Here is a 21,027-nt window from a genome sequence, read left to right as displayed (position 1 = left end):
AAAATCACATGATACATTATAAGTACATTAAAAACAACAGCAAGAAAGCTAAAACCTCTTGTGTTCCCCCTATCTTGGGGTTCATTTTGCTTAGTATCATCTTATATGGTCATATGTACATAGCTTTTTTTCGAGTATTTATGGTGTTCTTAAGTAGACCAGCAACAAACATTTCATTACATCAGTGAGTAAGAAACGACCTGGAATTGTTTATCATTGTGGGCTACCTTTTCCATTGGTCCTTCCTTAGCTCCTGAAAGCCCCATGGAGAGACCAGGAACAGATAATAGAGATCCTTTAAGTGAAGGTAGAAGCCCCTTGCTTGTGTGTTCTTTCTTAAAGGATATTAATTGGAAACAGCTATGACTGTAAACACGAGTTAGCAATGGGGAAAAGCTCAGGACCATGACAAAAGTGCATGCCTGACACTGTCTCTGCTTCTCCTTCCCCGACCCCAGTATTGTCAAGCACTACTAAGGGCAAGGAGATTCAGTGTCCAGAGAGTTTATGACCAATTTTTCTAGAGAATTTTGATTTATGAATGCAGTTTGCTATCCTGGTTGAAAATTACCAGATTTTATTTTATGAGGAAAAGTGTGTGTGTGTGTGTGTGTGTGTGTGTGTGTGTGTGTGTGTGTGTGTGTGTGTGTGTGTGTGTGGTGTGTGTGTGTGTGGTGTGTGTGTGTGTGTGGTGTACTTCCATGGTTAGTCACTATTTTTACATGAATTAGTTCAACCTGTAGTCCCAGAAACAGAAATAGACATTTGGAAAATATAAGCTCAAGACTTTAGGTTTAGGGTGGTTTCACAGTTTTAATATCTTTTTCTAACAGGGGTCGTATAAGAGTTCTAGATGTCTTAGAGTTGAGAGGAGTAAAAGCCAGAATTGAAAGGAAGGCGAATGAGCAGTGAAACACAAAGATGAATTGTGCTGACCTCATTTTGTCTCAAGTCAACCCAAGTAAGGTGACATACAGTATTATATACTGAGGAAAAGCCCTTGCTAACTCCAAACTGTTCAAGAGAGTTGTTGAATGAGAAGATACTAAGCTGAGCTCTGATTCTCCAAGTACAGATTTCCAACATTTTTGGAGCCACATTAGGGATATTGACATTCATGATCACAGAGGTAGTATGGATTAAACTCCAAAACTTTTACCTCCTTGTTTCTTTAGGAAGCAGTGGTAAATTATCACAGGTACAATTATAGATAAGTCCTAGTAAGAATCAAGACAAATTAGTAACAGCATGGTGAAACTCTGATGGGTAACAACTTCCTTTGTGTTTCAATTTTTACTACTTTTGTGATTAATTTATCTGACAAGTAATATCCTTCGAAGTAACCTTATAGATCTTTAGCATGTACCATTTTTTATTTGTTCATGCATAGCCTTTTGTAGTTGTCCATCAATGTTTGGTTTGATTTCCCCCTGTTATAATTCTTCATAAGCTCCTAAAAGACATCTCCAGTGCTATATGAAATATAAATGATTCCTAGTAAATGGATTGGAATTTAGACTGTCATCTTAATTTAGTAATACATTTACCCACATTTAAAGTACAATATGGAGGACGCTACATTAAGAGCTTATTAACATAAAATTTATTTGTGTTCACTTGAGATGTGTCTCTGGAACTTCAGGTGTGGCATGTAAATTGTAAAGCTCTGTCATTCAAACTGAAGCCAGCTAGGATTTTATTGTTCTAGGTTCCCCAGTGATTTTCCTGACATTACAAAGGGTGCTTGGTTTGTAGACCTTGAAATAGGGAGATGAAAGCAGACTTCCTTGGACACACTTGACTACAAATATGCAGGTATTTCTTTGGTAAACAGAAGTTGAGCTTATGTCTTTAGGGAGTCTTTATTAGCAATTAATTAATTAGGGTATCTTCTGTAAATTACCTTATTAACTAAAATAAGGTCACAGACATCCATAAAAATTGTGTCAGGCAAAGTATTAACTATAACACAAACTGTTATGATGAATATAGTACTAGTGGTGTAGCTCAGTGGTAGGACACTCATCTGGCATGCACAGGCCCTGGGGGAACAAAGAATGTGGGATTGAAACAACTGCATAAAATGTATGGACTTGATCTCTTGATCTTATTAAGCTAAGGGAAATCTCCATGTAAATATATGCCTTTAGTTCATTTCCCATTAGCGTTTAAACATGATTATATGTAAGGGATTTTCTAACATAATTTATAGACTATATATTTGTCTTTGGGAACCCATGTAGGAGAATCTGCTTTTTTAGTCAAACTGTTTTATAGAGAAAGTCTTGTTATTGTTGTTGTTGGTGGTGGTGGTTGTTAGAGTCCTCATAGCCTGCATTAACCTTAAACTCTGAAATCTTCTCTCTCTACCTCTCAAATGCTGGAACTGCAGAAGTGAACCAGCATGCCTGTGAGGGGTTCTATTTGTTGTTTTGTATTCCTCAAGTGCTTTGTAGTATATTTTAAGCCAGATATGGTGGCACGTACCTGTAATTCAGTACTTGAAAACTGAGTCAGGAAGATATTAAATTCAACAAGGCCAGCTTGGTTTAATACCAAGACCCTGTCTCAAAAAATAAAAATAATAAACCAAGTATATTTAGTTACTTGGGATACTGAAAATGGGAGGATCATGATTTGAGGCCAACTTGGGCAGTGACCTTCTCTGTAGCTGAGCACAGTGGTGTGAACCTGTTCTCTCAAACTATATGAGAGAGTTAGACTGGGAGGGTTCTGAGGGCAGACCCATCCAAGCAGAAAAGTCTCTGAGACTTGGTCTCTATGGAAGGGAAGCTGGATTCTGTGGCACAGACTGTGATCCCAGTTATACACAGCTAGGTAGCCTAAAAGAAGGCAAATTAAAGTTCAGGCACATGTGCAGGTAGGTACTGATAGGCTGTCCTAAAATTAATCGGTGAAAAGCAGGGCTGGATGCGTGACTCAATACAAGTACAAGGCCTTGAGTTCAAGCTCCCAAGTACTACATAAACAAATGGACAAATGAGAAACATTTTCTTTTTTCTTTTTCTTTTTGGTCGGTTGTGGGGCTTGAACTCTGGGCTGGGGCGCTGTCCCTCAGCTCTTCAGCTCAAGGCAAGTGCTCTACCGTTTGAGGTACAGCACCACTTCCAGTTTTCTAATGGTTTATTGGAGATAAGAGTCTCACTAACTTTCCTTGCCTGAGCTAGCTTTGAACCACGATCCTCAGATCTTAGCCTCCTGAGTAGCTAGGATTACAGGCGTGAGCCACCAGCGCCCGGTTGAGAAACATTTTCAAGGAGTGGGGAAAAAAACCCTCACTAGCCACAGAATGTTAATAATAAATTATCATATGAAGAGCAAAACAGAAACAAAAAACAATTTCAGACAAACCTAGAATACTAAAATCAAGTGAGTAAGCAAAAATAAATTCAAGAATCTACTTGGGTTACTTGAGGATGTTATTTTAACTGTATTCTAATATACCTGGAGTTATTCCCTTGGCAATCCCTAAGCCTTCCTCTTATTTATTGCTTCTGTTGCTGTTGTTTCTTGTTGTTTGGGGGGGATGACAAAATATAAGATAAAGTCTTATATTTCCTGGGCTGGTCTCAGACTCACTATGTGGCCCAGGGTAGCTTGTGACCTTTCTATGCTAGGACTATAGGTATGGAGCACTATGCTAAGTTTTTATCACTTTTATCTCAAAGACATCAATCCATTGTTGTCAAATGCCACTGTACTTTTTCCTTGTTTGCTCCTTGCATTTACTGTTTGAACCACATTTTATTCTACTCAACTTAAGTAACACTTTAACTCTGTATTTTTAAATCATAATATGTCCTCACCCGAAGTTCAAATATATATATTTAACATTTTTCATTTATATTTATATTTACAGTTTTTTTATATAAGAATCTGAATGATTTTGCCTTATACCTGAGGGATATGTTCCAAGAACCCTAGGAGATACCTGAAATCCTGTAGAGTAGTAATCCCTATAGAGCCCATGATTTGTTTTGTTGTTGTTGTTGTTTTGCATATACATCCTTATGGTAAAGTTCCATTTACAAATTAGGTATAGTTAACAATCAGCTAAAGTAACTGATGAAACAATTATCATAACATATTATAATAAAGTTATGTGAATGTAATCTCTCCCTCTCTCAAAATAGCTTATATTGTACTTATCTTCCTTTATAGAATCCTGTGAGATGGTACAAAGCCTCCATGATGAGATGAAATAAAGTACGGGATGTGTGGTTTGTGACTCAGTCAAGCTTCTAAGTAGGAGTCATGTGAATGCTGCATTCCATCTGATAACCAAGATGGCCTCTAAGTGGCATGTGCAGTGTGGATTTGCTAGGCAAACGGATGATCCTCATGTGAGGCAGGGCAGACTAGAATGGGCCCGGACAGTGGGAGATCTCATCATGCTCCTTAGAATAGCATGCAGGGATTTTCCATTTAATATTTGACGAAGGGTTACTAAGACCATGCAGGGCGAGACTGGGGGCAATAGGCAGAAATGACTATAGGTAAGACAGAGACATTCTTTTTTTCCCAATGGTTGTCTAGTAATTCTAAGGAAATTCTCCTGAATTGCTATCTCTTTCTTTTCCCACTAATATACGAAGTCATCTTAATCATATATTAGTTCTCAAATGTGTCTGTTCCTCAGCTTTGTATTTTTTCATACTTAAAATTTTTGTTCTGTTATAGTGGTTAATTCTGTACTCTGCATATTTTTCAAAAAGTTTCATGCATTTTAATAAATGTTAGGCTAAACTTGTCATACTTCATTTTCAATGTTTTTCTGATATTTTAATTTTATTTCAAATTAACTTTTAAGATATGTTTACAATTTCAGGGAAAAAAGCCCAAGCGGTATTTTGTTTGGGAGTATATTTCATATAAGGATAAGCATATATACAGGGTAAAGGTAAAATAGACAGTGTTCAAAGTTTTTAAATGGTCTCGTACAATGAACTAATCAAGAACCTATGATGTGCAAGAGTTTTATGATTACACACTAAAGATATAGTTGAAAAGGACAAAAAAATCTGCTTTTTACCTTGATCAGCTTTTGCAGTTGTGTGGGAATTACAGGTAGATTTTTGTCAGACTCTGAATGTGGAGCTGTTGCTGTGGAGGTGATGAAGGGGGAGTTTGGGCAGAGAGGGACTAGAGGTAAGAAAAGCAGTTTAGAGCTCAGAAGATACTCAAGGCCAAGTCACCTTAAAGTTACTTAAATGTAATGTGGAATTGCTGTAATATTAGGAAAGTTGGACCAAAAAAAAAAAAAAAGAGGACAGTAGAGGAGGAAAAGTCATAGGATGATTATGGTGTTTGAGACTTGGTCAGATATTAGGAAAAGGATGTTTATCCTAAAGTTGAAATGTGGAGGCACAAATTTCCCCAAAAGGTCTGATGTCTATTCTGCATACAGTTGTCAGTAGAATGTTGGTAGACTTGTAATGAGCTCGCTTGGTCTTTTCTTTTCCCCATGTGGGAAGCTAGGCCTTGCTCATTGCTAGTATTCTACTAGTTGAGCTATGCCTCCAGCCTGGGTTTTTGCTGGTTATTTAGGAATAGACTCTCATGAACTCTTCTGCCTGGACTACCTTCTAACTACAATCCTTCAGGTCTCAGCCTCCTGAAGATCTAGGATTATAGCATTTATGATTCTGGTTCCTAGACTAGCTAGAAGATTTACAAATGAATGCCCTTAAAAATAGTAACAAGTTTGACAAGAAATGTACTCATTACCTTATTCGTGTAACTGTAACCCCTCTGTACATCACCTTGACAATAAAAATTAAATTTAAAAAGATAAATGCCTTTAAAAATGAAGGCCTTAGCCAGGTGCAGTGGCTCATGCCTGCAATCCTAGCTACTCAGTAGAAGCCAGCCTGGGCAGGAAAGTCCCTGAGACTCTTATCAACTAAAAACTATTCAGAAAAAGCCAGAAGTGTTGTTGTGGCTCAAGTGGTAGAACACTAGCCTTGAACACAGAGAGGCTCAGGGACAGAGCCCAGGCCTTGAGTTCAAGCTCTAGGACATGCAAAAAAGAAAAAAAGAAGAAGAAAGAAAGAAAGAACTAAAGAAAGAAGGAAAGAGAGAGAGAAAGAAGGAGGGAGGGAGGGAAAGGAAGGAAAGTGAAAGGAAGGGAAGGAAGGAAGGAAGGAAGGAAGGAAGGAAGGAAGGAAGGAGGGAGGGAGGGAAGGAAGGAAGGAAGGAAGGAAGGAAGGAAGGAAGGAAGGAGGGAGGGAAGGAAGGAAGGAAGGAAGGAAGGAAGGAAGGAAGGAAGGAAGGAAGGAATCTCTGAAAAAAACATTTTGCTTGACAAGATATATGCTATATGATAAATAGACTCATGGCAATAGGAGTTGTGAACACACAATAGCTTCTAAGAACATCTATTGATTAGGGTGGTGGTGGAAAATGGAATGGAAAAGTCTATTAAATAGGTGGAATCATTTGGTGGCAGATATGAGAAAGGAAGATACATGAGTGGGGTGTTTTACATATAAATAGCAGAGTATCACTAAGTTAGTCTTAGTCCTTTCTCAAATGATTCTTCCTTCTGGACTTTGGTTTGATTTTTGACATCACCGTGTAGCTGGAGATTTCTGTCAATGGGAGATCTGTTTCATTTGCTTTCAAGCTCTGTGAATTTGGCAGTTACTTTAAAACATCCCCTGAAATTCTCCCCCTGCTCCCTTCTTATAGCCATCTCCATGCTGGGTGACCTGGTCACTTCCCGCCTTGTGTAATACTCCTTTTACTTCTCAGCACTTCTACCTCTGTGAGATGTAGTATACACTCAGTGTCTTTCCATCAGCCTCTACAGCCTCTGTCCCCATTAAGGTAATCGGACTACTCAGAGGCCTCTGGCTGTTTGGGTAAATACTAACTTTACCATCTTTATTCACTCTCTCATTTGTTTAATGGTCTTCCTCAAATGCCTAGTATTTTATGTTTTCTTTAAAAGACAGTTTCATCAATCAGCCAGCAATATCTATCTTCATGAAGCTTATATTCAGAAGCAAGAGAAATGCTCCATGTTTAGCTGGCTACGTGCTGTAGAACAAGGCAGGAAGACTTCTTTTGCCATCCCTACAGCCATAGCTTGGTCTTAGTCTAGCCTCCTTCTGAACTACACTTCATATCTCTTTCATACAGACATGTTTCAGGTTATCATCCCTGACCATCTTCCACTGCCTCATTCCAGAACTGAGGCTTCATCTTATTTTCTTTAGCATGGATAGCCTGATGCTTACTAACCACCTGAGCTAATGATGTCTTGTGCTTTCCCTTTCTCAGAAATTAGAGCTTTCTTATCTAAACTACTCAGTTTGAACCTCTTGTTTTTGCTCCCCAATATTATACCTATAGCATGAAATCATGTGCATATCAATCAGGTGAAAGGTCTGAAAGCCAATGGTAGGTGTTTACAAAGAGGCTGATGGATGATGATGGCTCCCCTTCATTCTCTGCACCACCTGGAGAGGTCCTCAATCACTACAGAATCTTTATTTCTAGGGTAACATTCCCCCCCCCATTATCCTCTGGTGGCACTGTTCTTTTGTGGTGACAGTGAGTTTTATAAGATAATATCCCTCAGTCACAGCTGTGGAACACTTGAACACTTGAAGGTGTCTGAAGAACTATATTTTAAGTTTATTTAATTTCAGTTGAAATTTAAATAGTTACAGGTAGCTGGTAGCTACTGTGCTAAAACATGTAGTTCCAGTGTGTCTCTGGCCCTGAGATTTTCCACTAACTGGATGTGCTCTGTATTGCAGTTTTCAGATCATGAATGACCATCAACTTTAGATGATAAGGAAAAGGACAAGAACAGGTTCTGGCTTATCATCTCAGTTTTTTCCCTTGTACCATGAGAAGATTTACAGGACTCTGCTTATGAGTGTTGAAGTAAGGTACAAAGCAGGGTGCATTCCCTACATTTAGTGTAGAGTCTAGCTCTGATGTTTGCTGGCTTATCCTGTGAGAGTTTATGTTTTCATTCATTTCATTTGTAAGAATAAAATACTCTCATAGAACAGAGAGAAATAAAAAGGAAATAAGAGTAACTCACAATCCTTCTGTCTATAAACAGCAACTTACAGAATATGAAAAACACTGTGATTTGGTTCATGAAGACACTCTTCTTTTTGTTTTGAGTATGTACATTTAGAAGCACCACTGGCACTATTGTGAAGAAGACAACTTGACAAGATTACTTAAAACATCAAATTGGAACTGAGTCCTATGGCTTATGCCTGTAATTAATTCCATCCAACTCAGGAGGCTGAGGCAGCGGGATCACAAGTTAAAGGGCAGGCTGGGATGGCTTAAAAAAATTGAGTACCTTCTGTGTTTCCAGCTCTGTGATAAGTACAAGAAATGGAAAAAGAAAAAAAACATAAATATAAAACTCTGGACCTCACTCATCTTAGAGTTTAGTTACTGAGCTATACTCTCATTATCTATCTATCTATCTATCTATCTATCTATCTATCTATCTATCTATCTATCTATCTAATCAATTTATCTGTCTACAAGTCTACCTACCTACCTGTCATCAGAGCCTTGCTACGTAGTTCAAACTGTCCTCAGTCTTTTTAAAAATATTTTTTACTGTAAAGATACTGTACAGGGGCTGGGAAGGTGTCTCGGTGGTAGAGCACTTGCCTTGCATGCATGAGGCCCTGAGTTCGATTCCTCAGCACCACATAAGCAAAAAGAAAAAGCCGCAAGTGGCACTATGGCTCAAGTGGTAGAGCGCTAGCCTTGAGCTGGAGAGCTGAGGGATAGCACCCAGGCCCAGAGTTCAGGCCCCATGATGGGACCAAAAATATAAAAAATTAAAAAAAGGTACTGTACAGAGGGGTTACAGTTACATGAGTAAGGTAATAAGTACATTTCCTATCAAGCATTGTTACCCCCTCCTTTGTTTTTCCCCTAGTATCCCTTCCCTCCCCACTTCCCCAACTCCCCTCTCCCCAGCAAAGTTGTAAAGTTCGTTTTCAACATAGTGTCTTGTACTCATTGTTACAATGGGTCAGCCTGTATACTTGTTGCAGCATTTTGTTATTTCCCTTCCCCTACCCAAATTAGAAAAATGTGTATACAAGATGCAGGCCACCAGAATCAAATACAGTGACAACAGGGAGAAGAACATACAAAAGGAACGAACAAAAATCACATAGTACATTAAAAACAACAGCGACAAAGAAAAAATCATCTTGTGTTCCTATCTTGGGGTTCATTTCACTTAACTTCATCTTATATGTACATAGCTTTTGACCTGTTCTACTTGTCTGGTAAGATTATCCTAGACGTATACTCGTTATTGCAAATAAAGGAAACCATGGGGCCTATGTTTCTTTGGGTCTGGCTTACTTCACTTAATACATTTTTTTCCAAGTCTTTCCATTTCCTAACAAATGGGGCAGTGTCATTCTTTCTGATGGAGGCAGAGAACTCACAAACACACACACACACACACACACACACACACACACACACACACACACACGTCACATTTTCTTGATCTATTCATTTACAGAGGGGCATCTGGGTTGGCTCTATCCAAGTCTTGTGATACCTCTAGCTCAGCTGCCATGCCTAGCTCTTCAGCTCTTGCTCTTTTGTAATGAACTAATCCCATGCCTGAAGGAAGACCCCTCAGTGTTTAAATACCTCCTAAAGGATCCACTGATGTTGTCTAGCTATTCAAATGTGATTTGGGGAGCTATTCAGATTTAAAGCACCGATGATAAGAAATGAGATGAGAATAACTCTTACATTTGTCGCAAACTACACTTTAGTTACTTGCAGAGTTGAAATCAATTTCATGTCTGTAGTACCTTCCCATATTATAGATATTTCCTGACTTACAATGATGTTTGACTTAGGAGTTGTATATCAAATTTAAATTTTTATTCTGTTTTGGGACATGGCTATCTATATGTCAATATGTTTATCTGTTCTGTCACAGTGCTCAGCAGCACTGTGATCTTGAGAGTAAACCATTGATATTCTATAGTGTACTCTGTTGCTAAGCTGGGATGGTTGATAGTTTGGTTATTAAATGCATTTTCTTTTTTGTGGCAATTTTATTTGAATTCAGAGCCTTGTGTTTTTTAGGAAGGCACTCTGCTACTTGGGCCACACCATCAGCTTCTTTTTATATTGGCTGTTTTTGAGATAGGATCTCTCTTTTTAAAATTTATTTTATTTTATTATATTTTTGCTGGTCCTGGGGCTTAAACGCAGGGCCTAGGCACTGACCCTGAGCCTCTTTGTGTTCAAAGCTAGCACTCTACCCACTTGATCAGCAGTGCTACTTCCTACTTTTTCAGAATAGTTTATTGGAGATAAGAGTCTCACAGACTTTTATTCTCAGGCTGTCTTCGAATCATGATCCTCAGATCTCAGCCTCCTGAGTAACCAGCATTACAGGCGTGAGCTACCACCGGTGCCTGGATCCAGGATCTCTTTTTATGCCTGGATTCTCCTGGATTGCCATCTTTCTATTTGTGCTTACTCACTTTTCTGGGATGACAGGAAGGAACCACTGTACTAAGGTTGGTCCAAGTGACATCTTGTAAACTTTTATTGGCTTGCTGGCTTCAAACTGAGAACCTCAATCTCCACCTTCATAATAGCTAGGATTATAGGATTGAGCCACTGCACCTGGCTAAATGCATTTTTGATTTATGCTATTTTCAATTTAGAATGGCTTTACTGGGATGTAATCTCATCATAACTTGAAGAGCTTCTGTGCCTACATTCCATTCTCTTTGTATAGATTTATGTTATGGATGCTATTTGTTTGTCCTTTCTCACAAAGTTAAGCTGATTATCCTGGGCCTGGTTATAATATAGGAAATGGGTTTTAAAAAGGAATGTAACTATTCTTGGTTATGCATATTTATTAATTAACCTAAGGAAGAATTTTTTTAAATATCGCTCTCAAGTTGCTTGCCATTTTCACTGATTGGAATGTATAATATGTAATATATCTGTCTATATGCATGTGTCTATCTATTTCTATCTATCTAGCCATCCATCTAGCTAGCTAGCTAGCTATCTAATCATACAAATAGACATCGGAGTTCCTACAAGACTTCTATGTCAGAACTCTGCCATCTTTTCTAGTAGGACGAAATTAAAATTCTATGCTCAATCTCATGCTTTTCCTTTTTATAGTCTCTAGGACCCACATTGGCCTACTTCTCTTTAGTAAATACCTTTTAGCTTCTTTAGCATGTCTTCAAATATGACTAACTCTAGACTAATTACCAATTTTTCAAGAAATTTCTCATAATCTGTACCATCTCTGAGAATTCTATTGTAACACACAAACCAAACTCTGATAGAAAAATATATGACTCCCACTCAAATGGAACTTTAGCAAGGACAAGTTGGTATACCTGTTTTTATTCCTTAAACATACATTTGGAACTATTTGAGCTAACTTAAAGTAAAATAAGTACCAAGGCAGGTTATATCATACTTTAAAAAAATAAAGAAATAGAAAATACACTATAATAATAAACTGGCTATTTAATTGATACCAGTAATGTATTTATATATGGCACACTATTTCTTTCCACGCTCGCTCTACCATCTTTGGTTTGTATTGTTTGATAGTTTGATATCAAATGAGTGAAATGTACCTTATATAGAGAAGATAGTCTAATTTAGAGGTGGTACAAATTATTATGATAGAGGTAAAGTTGGCTGTTCTGGATCATACTGAACTTCCTTAGCTGACTAAATAGATTATTTTGTTCCCTATCTCCTTCCCTCTATTCTCTTCTCTTCTTTTGTTATTTTCCCTCTTTCCCTACCTATCTTTCTTCATCCTTTACCCCTTCTCCCTCTTCTTCCCCTTCTTCATTCATTTTTCAAATCATTTTGTGTCATTCTTTTAATAAATGTCAGAATTCCCCTCCAGCAACTAAAAAATAGAAATTATGTACCAGAGAAGTATAATTTTCATGAACTTAAAAATTACATAAGATACAGCGTAACTTAATATTGGTTTTACCATGTCCTGTAATTTGAAATGGAGTGAAATGCTTCTGTGGTTGAATCATAGCTCTTGTACTGTTTGCTGTAAAAGTTTCAAGAATATATATTTCAATTTTTTTCAATAATCCAAAACAAATGCAATGGAACCCAGCATACTTAAGACATATTTTCTGAATTTATCTTAAGTGTCTCTGTTCCAGAGGTTTGTGTTTGTGTGTGTGTGTGTGTGTGTGTGTGTGTGTGTGTGTGTGTGTGTGTGTTAGGCCTGGCCTGTTATTTTAGCATGTATCTCCATCCTGGATTGATTGCACTGTGAGGCATAGAATAAGTTACATATGGTCACACTTTGTCTCACTTTGTAGGACCTCTGAGGCCAACTGTCACAGAAATTTGGCTATGGTCAAAATTCAACAAATACAAATTTCTACACATACACATATATCTGGTTAGAATATCTGGTTTGAAGTAATAGTTGGCTAGTATTACATTGCTTAAAAGGTGTCTCTAAAATATTGATGACTCCTTACATATTAAGAAATATTACCTACTTATGTTGATGATAATGCTCTGGTTAAGCAGCAAATATCTGATTAAATACAAATGTGGATCTATGTTTTTGAATCAAAAGTATGAATATATCAAAAATCTAAAATTAGGACAAAGATGCAAAAATTATGGTAAACATCAAATCTTAAATTTGAGAGGCAGCCCATTGTCAGCTTTCAGTTTACTTTCTTTTCATGTAGCGTGAGCAATATTTAAAATGAAAGAGGAATGCCTATAAGAAGGTATATCTTTAAGTTTAGGAATTCTCCTTGACTGTATAAAAGGAGAGAGCCTATGAGGGCTCTGCTTTGGTTACTGGTAAAGCAACCACTTGAAAGGAACTTTCCTTTTCATTCTTCTTTCTCCCTGTTTTGTCCTTTCTCCTCATTTCTTCTTTTTCCTCTTATTACTTTGCTTTTTTTTTCATGACTCTCACTCCCCCTCCCCCTCTGCTCTTCCTTTCTCTGTCTGTGCAACCACGTGCTTGGAGTCTGTGTATCTGGACTGCCTTTGCTCACAGCTCCCCGTGAGTGTTAGCAGAATGAAAGCCAGATGGACCAGCAGTTCCCACTGTTATCTCCCAGCCGACTCTGGCAAGTCTCCCTCTCTGCCTCCTTTCTTGGCATGACAGAAATATTTGCCTTTATTTAGGGAGACTTGTATTTGCTGCTGTACCTCTTCCCTCAGCTGCAACATAAGCGGAAAGCTATTTATTCTCTGTTGCTGAGGTTGGTTGAGGTGAGTAGAATGGGCAAGGAATTGATTGAGGAAGCAGTTTTAATCCTGCCTAACTTCTGTATGTTTCTAGAATAATTGACTTTCTGAGGCTGGTTTTAAAATATTTTGGAGTCACAACACGAAGACAAGGCTTTTAACAATAAAACAAAGTTAGACAAGTCATGTGTGTGCCATCGTGTCATCAGAACATGTTTGAGGATGTTCAGTATTACTCAGGCAGCAGTAGAGTTGAAGTAGAGACCCTGTTTAGCGTTGAGTGGATCTCCATGGAAAAGGCACTCAAATGATGATCACTTCTATCTCTTATTAAATCTTTCCTTGTAGGGTTTCAACAGCATTATTAATTTTAAATGTTCTACTTTATTGCCACCAAGTCTTAGGAAATTGCTTTGAAAAGAAGTGAAATAGGCCTGGAATTCTGACTGTAATTTTGGGCTGTGTTTTTTTCTCATAATCACTGAATTCTGTTGGAGCATAGTAATAGTACAAAGTAAGATTTTTCATGTGATATTTTCACACACTAGTGAAATGTACTTTGTTCATATTCCTATCCTTTATAATACTTTTTAACACCCTCCCTAACCCCACCTTTAAGTTTCATACCAATGTTTCTGAGTTTTATTATTACTTTTTCATACATACATATGATGTAAGTTAACCATATTCTCCCCTGTTTTTTCTTCCCTGTCTTACCTTCTACTGGTCTCTCCTTATAATCCCTTATTTATCTTCCTGTCTTTAAAACATAATTGGTTTATAAGTAAAGAGTTTCTCATTACAATTATCACAAAAGCTTGTTCTTCCTAGTCTGTTATTTCAATTTTGTGGAAGTTCAACTGTGAAATATTGAAGACTAGAGTAACACATCAAAACACTGTGTGTGTGCGCATGCATGTGTGTTTGTAGAAAATAGGTTTAAAAAATCCATTTCATTTTCACCAGAAATCTGTAGCTTTAAGAAGCAAATTGGAATTTGAAAATCATTTTGAAATCTGAAGGTAAATGCATATTTAGGGGAAAACAGTTCAGAATTACAAATGTTTGTTATTGGATAATCAATTTCTCCTTATCTGTGTCATACTTTAAAAATGAGTGTCTTTAGCTTTAGCTGGTCCTCAGTTTGGGTCTTTACATTCTGAGTCTAAAATTATTAATTAGACTATTGATCTCATGTTTTTAGAAGAACAGGTTATAAATCCACACATTCTAAGTAAATAATGACTTAACTTCATTGTGAAACCTATAGCATTAATGAAGTGGTGACTTTTAAAACAATGCAGGTACAGCCAAAGAGAAAGCTGTGTCTAGGAGCTATCACTTGTCTCACATAATAGACCAGAAAACTAAGTATGGAAAGGGGATGGCAGGTGTTGTAGACATTCATTGCTAGTTCCTGCCAGTGTCTCACCTGCATAACAGACTTCAGGTTTTTGTTATTTCTGAACTGTCATGAGGGCTTCATGATCATCCTTCTCGTCTATTTTCTTCCTCTTGCTAACATTGGCTTCAGTTCTGAGTGAAATTGTGCTGTTGCATATAACACTACCAAGGTAGCATCTGCCCAAGCCAGAAATAACAATAGGATATAATATAGCCTAGTTACAAATGAGGTCCTTCCATCTGTGCTACACCTTCTCAAGTGGGCTTTGGGTGATAAAATCATGCTTTAAACTGCCGCAGATAAGTCTGTTTTATTGATAGAAGATGTTGAATTTCTTCTGTTCGCTTGCTTCTTAAAAAGATAAACCTCCCTTGAAAAAAGTGAGGTGCTTAGGGAGTGAAATAACCTTTTCCTGGTGGCATCCTCCAGATCGTACTGAGAAGCACTCCACAATGCCAGACTCACCTGTGGATGTGAAGACGCAATCCAGGCTAACTCCTCCAACCATGCCGCCTCCCCCAACTACTCAAGGAGCTCCACGAACCAGCTCATTCACGCCAACCACATGTAAGTATTATTTCTGGATATACTATTGCTGTGTTGAAGTTGCAGTTAAGATTTTTTTTTTCTATACATACAGATGCAAAGGAAAAGAAGATCCAGTATCTATAAAGCAAGACAAAAGTCATTAGTTTATCCAGGGAGTGGGTTTTAAACACAAAGTATCACATATTATGTCTTATTGGTCTTGCAGTCAATATTTGTGTGCCTTTGCTTTATTGATTCAGGCATAGCCTGTTCTGATTTTAGAAATGAAGAATAGCATAGTTGGTCTGTAGCTCTAGTTACCTCTATAACTTTTTTTTTTTTTTTGCCAGTACTAGGACTTGAACTCAGGACCTTGTGTTCACTGGGATTGCTTGCTTATGGCTGGCGCTCTTCCCCTTGAGCCTGGCTTTTGCTTGTTAATTGGAAACAAAATCTTAAAGCCTTTTCTTCCATAGTTAGCTTTGAACCACAATCCTCTGATTTCAGCCTCCTGAGTAGCTAGGATCGCAGGTGTGGCCCATCTGTGTTCAGCTACCTCTAGCACTTTTAATTCATTAGAATGGAGAAACTCTTCAATTTGTTCATTTTGACTTAGAATGTGCAAGTATGTAGTAGTTATTTCAAGATTACTTTTGCTTGTTGCAGTTTGTTAAAAATAATGTTTAAAAACCTAATTTCCTTCAGTTAAAGAAACCATTGCTACATGAACCAGTCTCATGATCTTTCTGAAATTTTTAACACCACCTTTTCCATGAACCCATCAGTCTCTTATCAAACCTGTATTCCATTACCACTTGGCTCAAGTCCTGAGCTCTCAGTCAATTGAGTATATTGCTTTCTGTACCATCTAAGGGAAGGACAGCTTATTCTGACAGAAGAACAACTTCCTGCTTTTTCCTGTAGACTCAAGTAGAGGCAATGGGCAGCTTTGTTTTAATCTTACAGTTCTGATTTAAAATGTCATCAAGGGTTTGTGAAGCTAATAAATGTTATCTGTTGTAGATAACATTATCTACAGATCTTGTGCCTTGGATCCAAATGAATGAAAAATAACGAACAGGCAAAAGTAGATTCATAGGACCCTAAGAGCACAGCAAAGTACAAATCTAGGGCCATTTATGAACTGTTATGCTGCCATTTAAAAGACCTTTGGGAGGAGCAGAAGACTATGAGGTGCCAAGCTGGAACCCTGTCATTTAGTATTTGGCTTCTTGCTACCCAAAGTCACAATGATGGGCATATGTCTCCTATGTGGTGGCCTGGCAAGCTATCATTTCTTGACAGCTTCGTTGGTATTCATTTGGGATAAGGGCACCATTTTATTATTTTGAAAAAAAATTTAATAATAGCAGGGTCATTACAACTTATTCCACCTATTCTAGAGATAGTCAGAATAATAAAAGACAAGTTTGTTGGATTGATTTGTGAAAATAATAAAACTATTATTTTCTTTAATGAGAAATAGACCTACTTTTCTAGCCTAGGTCTTAATTTGAGGTTTAATAAATTTTATTGGAAGTGAACTTATGATTTACTACCAGTTCCATGTTCTTGGTTAGATTGAAGTGCCTTCTTTCAATTTCTTGAACCAATGCCTTGCTAAATACCAACTCCATTTTGGCTTTTTATGTAAAATTTGCCTTTTCCTTCACCTAAGTGGTTAAGGAATACAAGAGGGAGAAAATAGCCTTTTGATTGGGTGGTATAAGGTTAAAACTTGAAAGTCCTATTTATATAAACACAGCTGTCAGTTGTGTGTACAAAACATGATTAAAAATGTTCAGTGATAAATTTAGTCTCCACCAAATGTACACTTTCTCTGGGGGGAGTGGTTTAGGGAGAAAAAGGCCTGTTACATTGATGCAAGTCTGTAACAAAAGGCCAACATCCAGAGCTGTTTGTCTTAGGTTTGAAACCTTTCAGGTGGTTGGCATATGTGTTTCCCAGGGGCAGGGCCAGGATTGTGCTGTTATCATTCAATTCTCTATAGCTTGCTCTCTCTCACCATGCAGCATAGACACATTTAGGGGCAGAGTACTTGAGTTTTGTGATACTATCAAGTCTAAGCATTTACAGAAAGAAAGAAGCATTTACAGAAAATCCCAGCATCTTTTGCATTACTCTGCTGCTAGAAAGAAACTAGGTAAGTGATACCTTTGTGTATGCTTTCTGTGAGTTTATTCAAATATTTCTTTTTCTTTTGATTTTGTACCTCAACAGTAACTAATGGCACCAGCCATTCCCCTACAGCCTTGAATGGCGCCCCTTCACCACCCAATGGCTTTAGCAATGGGCCTTCCTCTTCTTCCTCCTCTTCTCTGGCTAATCAACAGCTGCCCCCAGCCTGTGGTGCCAGGCAACTCAGCAAACTGAAACGATTCCTTACTACCCTGCAGCAGTTTGGGAATGACATTTCACCTGAGATCGGAGAAAGAGTCCGCACCCTTGTACTAGGACTTGTGGTAAGTGAACAGAAATCAACCTTGTTCAACCCTGTTGTCTAGAGTAAGGAAGTGTGTGTGTGTGTGTGTGTGTGTGTGTGTGTGTGTGTGTGTGTGTGTGTGTGTGTGCGTGCGTGCGTGTGCATTTGGTGTGGGATTCAAAAATATAGATCCTATCCTCATAGCAGTTTTGCTGCAGCAGTATCTATATTCAGAGATTCTACTGCTCTGATGAATTCTATAGCCATAATTTTTCAAAATCTACTTTATGTTTTGACTTCCACTATATAGATTGTCACTTTGGCCATAAATACTTATATATATATATATATATATAGACATGCATATGCATGCACACCTAAGTGTGCACATATGTATTTCTATATATGTGTATATTTGTGTTTCAGTAAGTATACTCTCCATAGTTAATGGCTTTCAACCATAACAGGGTTTTGTTATGTTGCTGCCTCATTGAATCTGAGTACTCACTTTAAAGTAGTGTTGAGGGATTTCTACTATTGACTTAGGCCTAAAGTGAAGAATTCGTAAGTCACGCATTTAAAATTTACCATTTTAACCATTTTATGAACCTCGGTGGCTTTCATTTTTAGTTCTTTAGAGATTTTTATTAGCTCATGTTAGTTATGCTACAGGGATTTTATGCTTATATTTTCATACATGTATGCAAAGTTGCCCAAAAAGACTCCCTCATTTTATCTTTCTCCCTCATCCCTCTTCTTTCTAGCTTAAAACAATTTCAACCGGTTTCATTTTTCTATTTTCACACATGAATACTTAGTACTTTGACAACATTTACCCACACTTACCTTCCTACCACTTTTTCCTTTCAGTGACCCTTGCCCTTCATTGAACAGTTAACTTTCCTGTGACTCATTTTATTTTTCCTTTTTTAATTGTGTATTAATTGTACAAGGTAATTCACATGTGTATATATTATAATTTAGCTAGGGTACCTTATTTGTTGGTTTGTTTTTTCCCCCATCTATCTTCACCTTTTTTTTCCGGTTGTGGGGCATAAACTCTGGGCCTGAGTGCTGTCCCTCAGCTCTTCAGCTCAAGGCTAGCACTCTACCATTTGAGCCACAGTGCCACTTTCAGTTTTTCTGGTGGTTTATTGGAGATAAGAGTCTCATGGACTTTCCTGCCTGGGCTGGCTTTGAACCTTGATCCTCAGATCTCAGCCTCTTGAGTAACCAGGATTATAGGTGTGAGCCACCAGTGCCCAGCCATCTTCACCCTTTTAAATGGTACCATTCACGGGCATTCAAGGACATCCACACAGAAAAGCTGTCACCACACTCCATTCCCAAAGCTTTCTTGTTACTTCACACTGAAATTCTACCCATAGGATTAGAACTCCCCAATACATTTCAATCTAATGCTTGGTAACCAGCAATATTTTAGAAACCAAACTAAATCATTCACTTGAAAATAACCTTGTTGATTTTGGCATATTTCTGTGTATTCTGTGCATTCTTATTACACTAAAGTGTGATAAGTACATAATATTCTTGTTTTTCCCCTCTCTATGTGACTGTTCCATTTATTGTGATTTTTCTACCTAAGTGGAGAATTCTCCACTTTCTGCTTAGGAAAGCTATTTTCCCTTCTCCAGCTGAGTCATAGAAGAATGATGAGTCATCCATTCAATCCTTCTATCCAGGTTTCTGGTAGAACTGAGATTTGGATGATGGGTAGCAGTTTCCTTACTTAGACTTATCAGGGGCAAAGCAGTACCAGAAGATGTGCTTCTAACCACTATCGCTTACATGTGATAGATTCCTTTTTTGTTGATTGTGGGGCTTGAACTCAGGCCTGGGCATTGTACTAGAGCTTTTTGGCTTAAGGCTAGTCACTCTAGCACTTAAGTCACAGTTCCACTTCTGACATTTTGGTAGTTAATTGAAGATAAGAGTCTCATAGACTTTTCTGCTCAAGTTGGCTTCCAACTGCAATTCTCAGATCTCAGCCTACTGAATAGCTTGGATTATAGTTGTAAACCACCAACACCCAGCTAGAGAGCAATGTTGACAGAGATGTCATTGTATTTTTGGTACTTTGTTAGCTACTTATCATTTCCTTTTAATTGATTCTTGAGTTTTATAAACTAAGACTTTTAACATGTAAATAAGTTAAAGAACAACAATAACTAAATCAAGTAAATGGTGAAGTTATAAGTAAAATTAGTTTTTCTCAAGTTGAAGAATAAATTTGTATGTTCTTTATTAAAAGTGATGCTATAAAAAGTAGTACTATAAAAAGTGGTACTTTAACTTAAGCTTGATAGATTTTAGTTCATATTGTCATATATGGTTGAATGAACTACTCCTTTTGAGGCCCAGTATGACTCTAGAGCTTAAACTGGCCTTCAGTTTGTGATCCCCCTACCTCAGCCTTTTGAGTGCTGGGATTGCAAGTATGGACCAATGGGCCTGAATGTTGCATGCTTTTATTTTAAGCATTTGACTAACCCTTGAGACTGCTCTTTGTGGAAGTGATTTTCATATACACATTTTACACATGGGGGAAACTGAAGTATAGAGATGTTAAGTAAAATATATATAGACCCCCAGCTGATGATGATAGGCATTTGCCAAGTTGTAATGAAACATATGCTGTTGTGCAGGTGGAGTTAAGGTAAATGTCAAAATGTACTGTCCCAGAAAGGCACAATGCTCATTTGGATCGGATCATACAAATAATATTCATTGAAATTTACTCCAGGAAATGGAAACAAGAGTTTTCTTTTCCTTTTTGGTTTTTTTTCCTTTTTGTTCTGTTTGTTAATTTAGCTATTTTTGGGAATGTAAGGGGAGGCACAGGAATGGTGGGAAAATGTAGCAATGGTACTCACTGGACACTATGTTGAAAATGAACTTGTGAGTGGGGTAGGAAGGAAAACACTGAAGAGAACAAAGGAAGGAGTGACATTGTCTAAAAAGAAATGTAGGGGCTAGGAAGGTGGTTCATGCCTTGCATGCATGAGGCTCTGGGTTCAGTTCCTCAGCACCACATAAGCAGTAAAAGCCGGAAGTGGCACTGTGGCTCAAGTGGTAGAGCACTAGCCTGGAGCTTAAGAGCTGAGGGACAGTGCCCAGGCCCAGAGTTCAAGCCCTACAACTGGCAAAAAAAGAAAAAAAGAAAGAAATGTATTCACCTGAGTTATATAACTGTAACCTTCTGTACCTTACCTTTATAATAACAGTTAAAAATTTTAAAAGTACTGTCAATTACAAATGAGACATAGAAACAAAATGTAGGTATAACTACATTGGCTTCTTGACCTTTATTTTTGCAGATAGAAAACTCACGTTTATTCATACT

The 21,027-nt window shown here is 37.7% G+C and overlaps 1 protein-coding gene across 1 annotated transcript in view; it reads left to right on the top strand.

Annotated features, from left to right (window-relative positions):
• Runx1t1 (RUNX1 partner transcriptional co-repressor 1) overlaps positions 1-21,027 on the top strand; it is a 132,572-nt gene that overhangs the window by 52,968 nt on the left and 58,577 nt on the right. Inside the window, 2 exon segments of the mRNA XM_069991046.1 lie at positions 15,122-15,259; positions 17,462-17,703. Of these exon segments, the coding sequence (XP_069847147.1) occupies positions 15,122-15,259; positions 17,462-17,703 (380 nt within the window).

This window comes from Dipodomys merriami, unplaced genomic scaffold (assembly GCF_024711535.1).
Source record: "Dipodomys merriami isolate MVZ:Mamm:240054 unplaced genomic scaffold, mDipMer1.0.p SCAF_4, whole genome shotgun sequence".
Lineage (NCBI taxonomy): Eukaryota > Metazoa > Chordata > Mammalia > Rodentia > Heteromyidae > Dipodomys > Dipodomys merriami.
This window is presented reverse-complemented; position numbering and strand designations above follow the sequence as displayed.